At 40.7% G+C, this 12,793-nt stretch overlaps 1 protein-coding gene across 2 annotated transcripts in view; it reads left to right on the forward strand.

Annotated features, from left to right (window-relative positions):
- The window catches only part of syde2 (synapse defective 1, Rho GTPase, homolog 2 (C. elegans)), a 170,203-nt gene that overhangs the window by 15,455 nt on the left and 141,955 nt on the right, over positions 1 to 12,793 (forward strand). For both annotated transcript variants that reach the window (XM_043698583.2, XM_043698582.2), the window contains exon 2: positions 3,328 to 4,032. In XM_043698583.2, coding sequence (XP_043554518.2) covers positions 3,328 to 4,032 — 705 coding nt within the window. The remainder of the gene's footprint in view (positions 1 to 3,327; positions 4,033 to 12,793) is intronic.

A 12,793-nucleotide genomic window follows, 5' to 3' on the forward strand; every position in this document is an offset into this window, starting at 1 on the left:
CAGGAGAATCGAAGTTTCGGGCATAAGCCCTTCTTCAGGAATGCTTATGCCCGAAACGTCGATTCTCCTGTTCCCTGGATGCTGCCTGACCTGCTGCGCTGTTCCAGCAACACATTTTCAGCTCTGATCTCCAGCATCTGCAGACCTCACTTTCTCCTCTCCGATAAAGGTGATAGGTCAGGGAGGAGGGTGGAGTGGATAGGTGGAAAAGAATATAGGCAGGTAGGACAAGTCATGGGGATAGTGCTGAGCTGGAAGTTTGGAACTGGGGTGAGGTGGGGGAAGGGGAAATGAGGAAGCTGTTGAAGTCCACATTGATGCCCTGGGGTTGAAGTGTTCCGAGGCGGAAGATGAGGCGTTCTTCCTCCAGGCGTTGGGTGGTGAGGGAGCGGCGGTGAAGGAGGCCCATGTCCTCGGCAGAGTGGGAGGGGGGGAGTTGAAATGATGGGCCACAGGGCGGTGTGGTTGATTGGTGCGGGTGTCCCGGAGATGTTCCCTAAAGCGCTCTGCTAGGAGGCATCCAGTCTCCCCAATGTAGAGGAGACTGCATCGGGAGCAACGGATACAATAAATGATATTGGTGGATGTGCAGGTAAAACTTTGGATGTGGAAGGCACCTTTAGGGCCTTTTGTTTTACATTTTAGTGGTGTTTCTTAAAGAAACTGGAAACCCAGCAATGTATAAATCCCATGTACAATGAAACACAAACCCAGTATGTACAGTGGGTAGAGACAAAAAAAACTGCATGTACTGGAATCCACAGGAGGCTGGAAGAACACAGCAAGCCAGGCAGCATCAGCAGATGGAGAAGTCAACATTTTGGGTGTAACCCTTCAGGACTAGATGTAGGGCAGGGGAAGCTATAGATAGTGGTGGGGGAGGAGAGTAGCAGAATGGTGAGGTGGTGATGGGTGGGTGCAACCTGGGTGATGAGAGGGAAGGAAGTTCGGTAGGTAGAATGGAAAGAGGGAGCTGGAGCGTGGGTGGGAAGGTTATTTGAAATGGGGCTCTCAATGTTAAGTCCTCCGGGCTGTAAACTGTCCAGGAGGAAGGTCTGTAGCTCCCTTACACCCCACATCTAGTTCTGAAGAAGGGTTAATACCTGAAATGTTGCATCACCTGATGCTGCCTGGCTTGCTGTGTTCTTCCAACCTCCTGTTTGTCTACGTGCAATGGGTAACCTGGCTATGTGAATATTCAGTTTTTGTACTGACAGTAATATTGCAGTCACCGTGGGACGATGATGCATTAGGTGGATTTTTGGGGACACCAGGACTTTGACCCAGTAACAGTGAAGGAGTGGAAATTTACCTCCAATTAACAATTGCTATGTATGCTTTGATTTTGGAAGGCTGAAAGATTTTTTTGCTAGTATTATCTTAAAATATTAATCTACAGAAAGTAATTTTTGTTGGAAACTTTGGTCTTATTTGGCAGAAATTTGTCAAGGGAGAATCATCCTTGCTGGTATTTCATAGTTTGCCACTTCAAAGAGGAATGCGAATTGCTTGATAGTTAATTAGACAGTAGAAAAGCTCAGTGGCATGAGAATTATTGTTTTACTTCAGAATCTGTAAATGCATTCCTGGTGCTACTGAACCAACGTAATTTATTCTTTCTAAATATACTATTGTGCCTTGCGTGAGGGTAGAATAGATTCCAGTCCCACTTTGAGTTCAGTACAAAAATGACACTCAAGTGTGCAGTATGTCGAGAATACTGCTCTGGTGTCGTCTTTCAAATGAGACATTAAGCCTGCGGCATGGCACTATTTCAAATAAGAGCATGGGAGTTATCTTGTTGTGTGCTAATATTGGTATCAATATTTATCCCTCAATCCACATCAATAAAACAATTATCTTGCCATGATTACATTTGTGGGAGTTTGTGTGTACATTGGTAATTGTGTTTACTACAAAACAACAACTGTACTTTAAGGAAGTACTATGTTGGCTTCAGAGTGCTGAGAAACCTCTCATCCTGAAAACTCTGATCTAAATGTGTCTTCTCCCTGAGGTCAAATACTTATGACAGAAAATAGGACTGTTTGAGCATTTAAATAGAATTTGGGCAAGTGTATAGAAATTACGTAGGTTTGCGTGTGAACTTGCTGATGTGAAGTAATATGTTGGATTATGAATAAAATGTTTAGTATTACAAAATGTGCTTGTTTCATAGTTGATGAGTTCAGACATGTATGTGAATGAACAGAATGCCATCCGGAATGAGGTACATGCACTTTTTAAAAAAAAAGTTTCCAGTTGAAAAGTGATTCAGTTGTGGGTTAATTTCTAAAGCACTTGTTTAGGAAAACTTACCTGATGCTATCAGCATTGAGAAACAATCAACAACTAGTTGAATCTGTTATCTGACTTCTGTTGGAATGTAGTGCAAGTATAAACATGCTCATTATTTGTAGTCCCTGAAAAGTAGCAATATACCAGCATGTTGCAGTGCTTGCGTGTTTTGTGACCACTGCATTCCTATGAAAGTATTTGCCTAGAAGGCAATATTATGCAGTATGGCCAGCCACGACTGAAGACTGGTAGTAAACACATCTTTGCTAAAGTGATTTGGCTGTATTTACACTAGAACAAGACAGTCTGCGTTGCCTGTTTTGCAAGGGACAAGTGGACATGTTATTTTCACATTAAATTGCAGCGTTTTAGCCCAAAGATTAGAAGTCTTAAGTATTGGTTCCAGGCTAAATATGTACAACACAATTTAACTAACTTATTAAGGACCAACTATAGCGTGGTCCAGACTTTTCAAGAAATAGCGTATACTGGTGGTTCTTGCTTTTAACTAGTTCAGGACTGTGCAGTTTCTTGCTACAGGACAAGATTTAGCCACTTAAGCTATTTGTAGATTGGGCTGGCTTTCATGTCTCAAAGTGGATATGTACTTACGACCTTAAAGATGTTAGGTTCAATTTTGAAGATGGTAACTATGATCTCGAGATGGTGCCCAAGGTATAGGATTGATTATAAATCCAAGGCATTGCAAGAATTGTAAAAGTAGACAGATTCACTGTGTGTGAACTTCCATAAATATGTAACAATTGTAAAAGTAAGCATTTTGAAGGTGATGACTCTTTCTATTTGAGCTGGAAGCAGTTGAGCCTGTAGCTATTGGCAAATCTAATTCCATACAGTACTCAGACATTTTTGGTTACTGAAATTACTTGTACTTTGTTAACTTATGAATTTCAGGATTTGGAAGTCATCTTTTTGAAAGGTTTAATGAGACTTGTTTTATTGTATCTGAGTGTACTTTTTTTTCTGCAAAATTGATAAGCTTTTCCTTTTTCTTCCCTCCCAATGAAGACTTCATTGAAACAATTCATGCTTCTTCTGTTATCAAGAGAGAATTGAAAGTCACTGAAGCTACTGAACTCAACAACCACAGGCCACACATAAACCACATTACGGTGTCCAAAAAACGAAACTGGCTGCAACAATGCACGCTCAACCCTCAAATGAACGAAGAGACCAATGCCTCTGTAGCAGTAGAGCTAACAAATCGTATGAGTAGTCCAAATCCCTTACACGAAAGCAAGCAGCAGCCTGCAGTTCTGCCAAGAGAACATATCCAACAAAATGATCGAAGGCATACTGAAGGGAACTCTCTGGATCATAATGAAGAAAATGATGCAGATGATGAAGGGGAAATATGGTACAACCCTATTCCAGAAGATGAAGAAGTCGATCTGTCACATATAAAACTTGCAGTTGCCCCGAGGATTTCTGTGGCTAAAGTTGATAAGCCTGTCAGCAGCTTGCAGATGAAGCAATGTTTATTACCTGGTGGTGATTTGTTAAAGGGACAAATTATCTTGGGGACCTCTGAAAATTGTTCTGAAAGTGTGCAAGAAACCCAGATAGTTCCAGTGATTGATGTGAATCAGGGAAATTCTGTGAATTCTACAAATCCCACAAACAGTGGGCAGCTGCATAGGCAGACCTGTGTATGCAAGTTTAAGAGTGAGGCGACCATGGAGGAAATCTGTGTCCACAGGCCTCCAGTTTCAGGTAAGCTGTTTGTATTGTCTCAGGAAGCTCTTGTAGAATGTATGGATAATAAATTATCAAATAATTTTAGTTATAATTGCTATTTATACCCTTGAAATTTGTTTTGGGCATTATAAGCATCTACTTTGAGCTTGGGAAAATGGGTAACGCATATACCTCTTTTTGGTTTTTGCATGTGTAAATCTGCTTTGCTTCTTAGTGAGGTGTTAGCACTACCTTTTTAACTGACTATTATTTGCTAGTTTTTCAATAACCTGTTTTGTTAGAGGTGTATTGAATTCCCATTGTCATTGATCATGCAACATTAAGCTGCTGTATATCAATAATGTACGTTTGCTGCAATATCAATTTTTGGCTAGAAATGTGTAGCAACAAAAGGATGCACACCAAACATTTAAGCAAGTTTCTTGAGGCAGCATTTAAACCTGATGACTACTTTAGGCATTGCATACTTGGTACTGCATTCAGGGCATATAGGTTTTGGAGCAGGTAATGCGCTAATCTGCTAGAATAGTACTGGGTTTTAAAAGGATTAGTCTCAGTCATAGAGATATACAGCATGGAAACAGATCCTTAGGTCCAACCCGTCCATGCCGACCAGATATCCCACTCCAATCTCGTCCCACCTGCCAGCACCCGGTCCAAATCCCTCTTTAAACCCTTCCTATTCGTATACCATCAGGATGCCTTTTTAAATGTTGCAATTATACTACCTCTTCCACTTCCTCTGGCAGCTCATTCCACACACACACTCCACCCTCTGTGAAAAGTTGTCCCTTAGGCTTCTTTTATATATTTTCCCCCCCCTTGCCCTAAACCTATGCCCTCTAGTTCTGGACTCCCCCCACCCCAGGGAAAATACTTTGTCTATTTATCCTATTCATGCCCCTCATTTTGTAAACCTCTGTAAGGTCACTCCTCAGCCTCTGACACTCCAGGGAAAACAGCACTAGCCTATTCAACCTCTCCCTATAGCTCAAATCCTCCAACCCTGGCAACATCCTTGTAAATCTTTTCTGAACTCTTTCAAGTTTCACAACATCCGTCTGATCGGAAGGAGACCAGAATTGCACGCAGCATTCCAAAAGTGGCTGAACCAGTGTTCTGAACAGCCGCAACATGACCTCCCAACTCCTGTACTCAACACTCTGACCGATAAAGGAAAGCATACCAAATACCTTCACTGTCCTATCTACCTGCAACTCTACTTTCAAGGAGCTATGAACCTCCAAGGTCTCTTTGTTCAACAACACTCCCTAGGATCTTACCATTAAATGGATAAGTCCTGCTAAGATTTGCTTTCCCAAAATGCAGCACCTCGCATTTATCTTAATTAAATGCCATTGACCCCAAGATCCCATTGTAATCTGAGGTAACCTCCTTGGCTGTCCACTACACCTTCAATTTTAGTGTCATCTGCAAACTTACTAACTATACACCTCTTATGCTCACATCCAAATCATTTAGTAGTGGAAGTAGTGGACCCAGCACCAATCCTTGTGGCACTCCGCTGGTCACAGGCCTCCAGTCTGAAAAACAACCCTCTACCACCACCCTCTGTCTTCTTCCTTGTGAGCCAGTTCTGTATCCAAATGGCTAGTTTTCCCTGTATTCCCATGAGATCTAACCTTGCTAACCAGTCTCCTATGAGGTGCCTTGCCAAACGCCTTATTAAAGTCATATAGATCACATCTACCACTCTGCCCTCATCAATCCTCTTTGTTACTTCCTCAACAAACTCAATCAAGTTTGGGAAACATGATTTCCCATGCACCAAGCCATGTTGGCTATCCCTAATCAGTCCTTGCCTTTCCAAATGCACGTACATCCTGTCCCTCAGGATTCCCTCCAACAACTTGTCCACCACCAACGTCAGGCTCACTGGTCTATAATTCACTGGCTTGTTCTTAACACCTTTCTTAAATAATTGCACCACGTTAGCCAACCTCCAGTCTTCCGGTGCCTCACCTATGACTATCGATGATACAACTATCTCAGCAAGAGGCCCAGCAATCAGTTCCCTAGATTCCTGTAGAGTTTTAGGGTACACCTGATCAGGTACTGGAGATTTATCCACTTTTATGCGTTTTAAGACATCAAGCACTTCCTCCTCTGTAATATGGATATTTTTCAAGGTGTTGCCATCTATTTACTACGTTCTATATTTTCCATGTCTTTTCCACAGTAAACACTGATGCAAAATACTTGTTTAGTACAAGTAGATCAGTCTTTATCTGAAATCCGTAAAGCTCTGAAATCAGAAGTTTTTTGTGAAGTGTTTTCTCATTAACAAGGTTGTTTGGCGTGCAAAGTTAACCCAACTCCCCACACACTCGATGAGTGTTACTCAGATGTGACGTGGGGGTGTGGCTCAGCACCGACAGGCCTCCATTCTGTTTCACAGCCCGTTTTACTCTGTGTCTGCTGTTGGATAAGATTTTTCAAACTTTTATCATCAAACTGCCACTTAATCTGAAATTCGAAAAATTCTGAATTCCGAAAACCAGCTGGTCCTGAGCATTTCGGGAAAAAGGATTGTGCACCTGTATCTCCCCCATCTGCAGCTCCACGCAAAGGCTGCGTTGCTGATCTTTGAGGAGCCCCTGTTCTCTCCCGAGTTACCTTTTGCCCTTGATGTATTTGGCAAAACCCTTTGACAAATAGAGTTAAGGAGAATCCAAAGCTATCTCATGTCACCTTTTTGCCCTCCTGATTTCCCTGTTAAGTATATTCCTACTGCCTTTATACTCTTCTAAGGATTCACTCGATCTATCTTGTCTATACCTGACATATGCTTCCTTCTTTTTCTTGACCAAACCCTCAATTTCTTTAGTCATCCAGCTTTCCGTATACCTACCAGCCTTTCCTTTCATCTTGACAGGAATATACTATCTCTGGACTCTTGTTATCTAATTTCTGAAGGCTTCCCATTTTCCAGCTGTCCTTTTACCTGCAAACATATGCCCCAATCAGCTTTTGAATGTTCTTGTCGGATACTGTTAAAATTAGCCTTCCTCCAATTTAGAACTTCAACTTTAAGATCTGGTCTATCCTTTTCAATCACTATTTTAAAACTAATAGAATTATTGTTGAGACATCAGATTCAGAACATTTGTAGTACAAAAGGAAGCCATTGCCACCCTGTGTCCATGCTGGTCAAAGATGTGACCGTACTAATCCTATTTTCCAGTTCTTGGCCCAAAGCCCTCGAGGCCATGGCAATGCAAGTAAATACCTCCTTAAATGTTACAGGAGTTCCTGATTCAACCACCCTTTCAGACAGTGTTTCAGATTTGTTCACCCAGAGGGTAGTGGCAAATTCTCAACTCTTCCCTTAGCCTCCATCTCTTATCCAAAATCAACGCCTCCTGGTTACTGATCCCTCTCCTAATCAAGAAAGGTGCCTTACAATCCACCCTGTCTTTGCCCCTTTATAATCTTACACACCTCTGTCAGATCTGCCCTCAACCTTCACTGCTCCAGGCAAAACAACTCCAGCCTACCCAATATGTCCTCCCAGCTCAGATCTTGCAGCCCGGGCAACATCCTGACAAACCACCCCTGTACCCCCTCCAGTGTATTCACATCCTTCCTGTAATGTGGTGACCAGAACTGCTCAGAGTACTCCAGCTGTTGGTTGTTATCATCTACAGTTTCATCACAAATTCCTAGCTCTTGTATTCTATGACATGGCTAATAAAGACCAGGATCCCATTTGCCTCCTTGATCACTTATTGACTGCTCTGTTACCTTCAGGGATCTGTGAATATGCAACACCAAGGTCCATCTGAGCTTCAGTACTTCCCAGAGTTGTACCAGTCACATTGTAGTCCTTTGCCTTGGTAGGCCTCCCAAATGCATTACTTCTCATTTTTGTCTTGGGTTCTTGCTTGCTTGACCAGTTTGTCAGGAGTGATTTTATAAAAAGCTTAGCAAAATTCCATGTGGACTACAATTACTCTCATCAGTACTCCTGTTAGCTCTTCAAATGTTTGTTTAAAATTTTGAAAGATTACCTTCCCTCAAGTCCATGCTGAATTTCCCTAAATGTGTTTTTTCAAAACTCTAATATAATCTGTCCCTCTGAGTTCTTTCTAATAACTTATCTACCACTGAGGTTAAAATGACTGGGCTATTATCTCCTGGTCTATCCTTTGTTCTGTTTTTTAAGTGATGAGATCATGTGAGGAATTTCCACATCTGTGCTCAGAATGAATCTGAGAATTATTGCATGGGTCCCTTGTATCTTCTCTGAATCCCTCAACAACTTGGGAGACATCACATCTGGGCCTGTGGGTTTATCCATCATGCAGGTTGCTGAACCCACTAGTGCCTCTTCACTCTCTAAGTTAATCTCTCTGTCCTCCTTCCTGATGTCTATCCCTGTAGCCATTGTGAAGACTGACACATTATTTACTGAAGACTGTGTTCACATGTTCTGGGTCTAAACACAGATTCTCTCTGTAGTCCCTAATGGACCCTATTCTTTGCCTCCTTATTCTCTTGTTCTTTATACTTTTAAGAAACTCCTTTGGGTTTTTCTTGAATCTAACCATGAATGCTTTCTGGTGCAATCTCTTTCCTTTTTAATATTTTCACTGCACTTTTATGCTCCTCTAGGGACTCTGGTGCGTTGATGCATCAGTATCTGCAAAATTTTATTTTATTAATCCTCACCTTTATGCCCCTTGGCACCCAGGCTTCTCTGCTTCTGGTTTCATCCTTTGCACTGTACTGTTGATACTTCCTCTGTGTGAATGCCTCCCATTGCTCCAACACTGTTTTATCTGCTCGTAGCTGCACCCAGTCTACTTGATCTAACCTCAGTCAAATTAGCCTTCCCCCAATTTAGAATGCTTATTCCCAGCCCATCCTTATCCTCTGCTATAATGATCTTAAACAAAACTGAGTTATGGTCACATCTCCAAAATGCCCTCCTCTCCTGATGCTGCCCAAGCTCATTTCTGAATGTTAGATTCAGAACTGTCCCTTCCTTTGTCCGGCTTTCAGATTTAAAAGTTCTCCTGGATGCAATTTAAGAACATTGGTGTTTAAGATATGGAGGAAACAATTAATTCCAGTTAATGAGTAGTTAAAATCCCCTATTACTGCCTTATATAATCAAATTTCAGAGAATAATATTTAGGGAAGGAAATTATCCCTTACGTGGTCTGGCCTATATGTGACTCCAGACCCAGAGCAATATGTTTAAATTGAGGACATTTGTATCAACTAGTTTCTGTTTATTTGAGTAAAGATAAAAGAGGTGATCTTGTGGATTTGTTTTAAGGTGATTGAATGATTTCATTGGGTGGGTAGATAGAGGGAAAGTTTCCTCTCATTGAAGTCCAGAACAAAGGGGTAAAATCTTAATGAGAGCCAGGCCATTCAGAGGTGATGTTGAGCCACTTTTGGAACTCCCTCCCAACAGTATCGAGGCTAGGTTATTGCAAAACGTTTTCAAACTCACCTCTCGAATGATTCATAAAGGACTGATCATGGCCCACTCTTTCAAAGTAGTAGTCACAAATGAGTAGTTATTTAACATAATGGAGGATTGAAATTTTTTTTTAAAAATTATCATCCTAGTATTGACTTAATCTCTACCTCAGTTGCCATTATTTTCAGACAAGTTGTCAATGTGTTAGCTGATTATCCTTAACTTTTAGAATTTATTGATCAGACTGAAGTATCATAGATTTGTCAGTCTCAATTCCATTTCTTACTCATAGTTTTAATTCCTTTTTGATATTTGGTTGTTTGGTATAGTGATATTGCAGACTGATTGCAAGTAGAAATGTTATAATGTTCTTGTTACCTGTGTATCAGGATCATGTCTTTGGGGCAGGTTAGAGGACCCTGATACTATTTAGGATTGCTTGCCAATACTGTCCAGAATTAACTTTCTAACCTATCGTACTCTCAGAAATAAAAATCAAAATGTGTATATATGGTGGGAGTGTAGATGTGAACTGTCAATCAGCAGTGATCCTGTTGAATGGTGATACAAGCTGGCGAAAGCATATGATCCATCCTAATTTGATTTTTAAAATAGCTTTATACGCTATGACTTCTGTCCCAATTTTAATAGACCTATAGGAGTATAAGAACAGGAGTCGATCATTCAGCCCTTTAAGGTGGTTCCACCATTCAATTAGATCATAGCTGGATCTGTGGCTTAACTGCATATACTAGCCTTTGGCCCATATCACTTAATACAGTATGCTTAACAAAAATCTATCTCTAAATTAAAATTAACAACTGATCCTGCATTTGTGCAAGAGTTTTATTACCCTTTACAGGAGTGCTTCCTAATATCTCCTCTCAACAATCTGACCTTAATTCTCAGACTGTGCCCGTAGTTCTAGAATTCCTAACCAATGGAAATAGTTTATTTATACACCTTGTCTTTTCCTGTTAATACCTTAAAGACTTTGATCAGATTCCCCCTTAACCCTCTAAATTCTGGAGAAAACAGACCTAATGTGTGTAATCTCTCTTCATAACTTAACCCCTGAAGTCTAGGTATTATTCTTGTAAATGTATGTTGTGCTGTCTTCTAGGTCATTCTATCCTTCCTAAGGTGTGGTGCTCAGATCTCTGCTCCAAGTGGGATTTACCCAGGATTTTGTGTAACTGCAGCACAATTTCTGCATCCTCGCACTGGTCCCCTAGATATAAAGGCCATTCTGTTAGCTGCCTTGATTATTTTCTGCACCTGTTTGTGACTTTTTGAAGATCTATGCACGTGAACCTTCAAGTCTCTTTGGACATCCACTGTACTTAACTTCCAACCATCTGTAAAGTGCCTTTATCTATTTTTTTCTGGTTCGAAATGGATAATCTCACACTTGCTGGCTTTGAACTCCATCTGCCATAGTTTTGCCCATTCACTTATCTATTTCCTTCTTGCATCTGTTGTTTTGATTCTTCCTCCGCTGCAGTGTGGCAGTAAGTTCCATGGATTCACAGCCCTCTGAGAGAAGTAGTTTCTCTTCATCTCAGTTTTGAACTTAACTTCCTCTCACTCTATATCTATGATCTCTTGTTTTCGACTGTGTCCCGCAACAGGGAGCATCTGTTCAACATCCATGTTATCAAACCCTTTCAGCATTTTCTGTACTTCAGTCCGACTCTCTCTCTCTCCTCTTTCTCCTCCTCCTCTCCTTCCCCCTCCCCCCCCCCCCCCCCCCCCCCCCAAACCCACAAATCATTCTTAACTCCAGTGAGTACAAACCCAAGGTTTTCAATTCCTCGTGCAACACCCATTTCATCCCTGGAATCAATCTGGTGCACTGCCTCCCATGCCTTAGGTGGGGAGACTGAAACTGGGCACATTACTTCAGACCTGGTCTCACCAACACCTTATATAATTGTAACAACACAACTTTGCTTCTATAATCCAGTCCTTTTGCAATTAATGCCATGATTTCATTTACTTGGATTCTCATTTTGTGACGCATGCACAAGGGCGCACTGACACACTTTGAATCTGCTTCCCATTTAAATAATTTGCCTTTTAATTTTCTGGCTAAAATGGATGAGCTCACACTTATCCATATTAAACTCCATCTGCCAGATTCTGGCCCATTCTCTTAGCCTATCAATATCCATCTATAAACTCTCTAACTCCTCATCAGAACCTACTTTCTTGCCTAGTTTAGTTTCATCTACAAATTCTGTTACGCTACATTCTCTCCCTGCTTGCAGATCATTTATATGGAGTATAAATAGTTGAGGTCTAGGAACTCAGCCCTGCTAGGTAATTACAGTTCACCATCCAGAGAAGGGCCCATTTATTCCACCCTTCTGCTTTGTCAGTCAGTCAATCCTAAGCCAATACCCTTAAACCCCTGGGATCTAATTTTCTGGATCAGTCTTTTATGTGGCACCTTGTCAAATGCACACATGTAGGAAAGACAAATGTCTCAAAATTGTGCTATGATTTACTGTGTTGGTATTGATGTTTGTACAGATTCAAAAGTAATTAGAAACATTTACATTGTCAGGTAATTTAGCCCCAGGTTTTGCAATTTAAGTCAAGGTGAAAATTATCTTCAGGATTATATTTTGTATTAAGGGATGTGTTAATACTATTCTTCAGCTTTTCAATTTCAATGGATGGCAAAGCTATTTTGTGCTGCTTTTGAAATTAGAGATTTTAATTGCTGTTAAAGACAACTCTGCAAGGGTCCTTGAATGCAGGCAGTTCTAATTTCTGCCGCTCAGTACAAGTTACAACGGTAATTTCAATGACTTATTTGCACCATTATTGAAGATACTGTATACTTCACTGATAGGGTTAATAGCTTCTCCAATTTCTTATTGTGGATACAGTTGCGGTATCCTGGATGATAGGATGTAATCTGGTACTTTTCCCTCTGCTTGACTCTGACCACAGGAATCATCATGGCACATTTGAGATATTTGACCTTGCTCTGCTTCTCCGTAGCTGGACGTTATACCAGTAAGCAATATATGTATAAATTGCACACACTTATTTGAGTGAAGTCTAACATGAATGAGAAGGCTAAAGGCCATAAAATTTGGATAGCCTGTCACTCTGTTCTAAATATTTCTCTCTGGTTGTCTTTAAATAGCAGCTTTTTTTTTAAAAAAAAAAAGTTTTTCTTTTAACAAAAAAATAGCAGCTTTGTTTTTAAAAATACCATGATATATTTGAATCTTCTCTGAATTGGGTCCCTTTGCAATTAATTTCACTTGCACAGATTTTTTTTTTTACCAATTTTGTGGAGCTTTT

Source organism: Chiloscyllium plagiosum, unplaced genomic scaffold (assembly GCF_037043375.1).
Source record: "Chiloscyllium plagiosum isolate Xiang-an unplaced genomic scaffold, Cpla_swu_hap1 HiC_scaffold_9, whole genome shotgun sequence".
NCBI classification, from domain to species: domain Eukaryota; kingdom Metazoa; phylum Chordata; class Chondrichthyes; order Orectolobiformes; family Hemiscylliidae; genus Chiloscyllium; species Chiloscyllium plagiosum.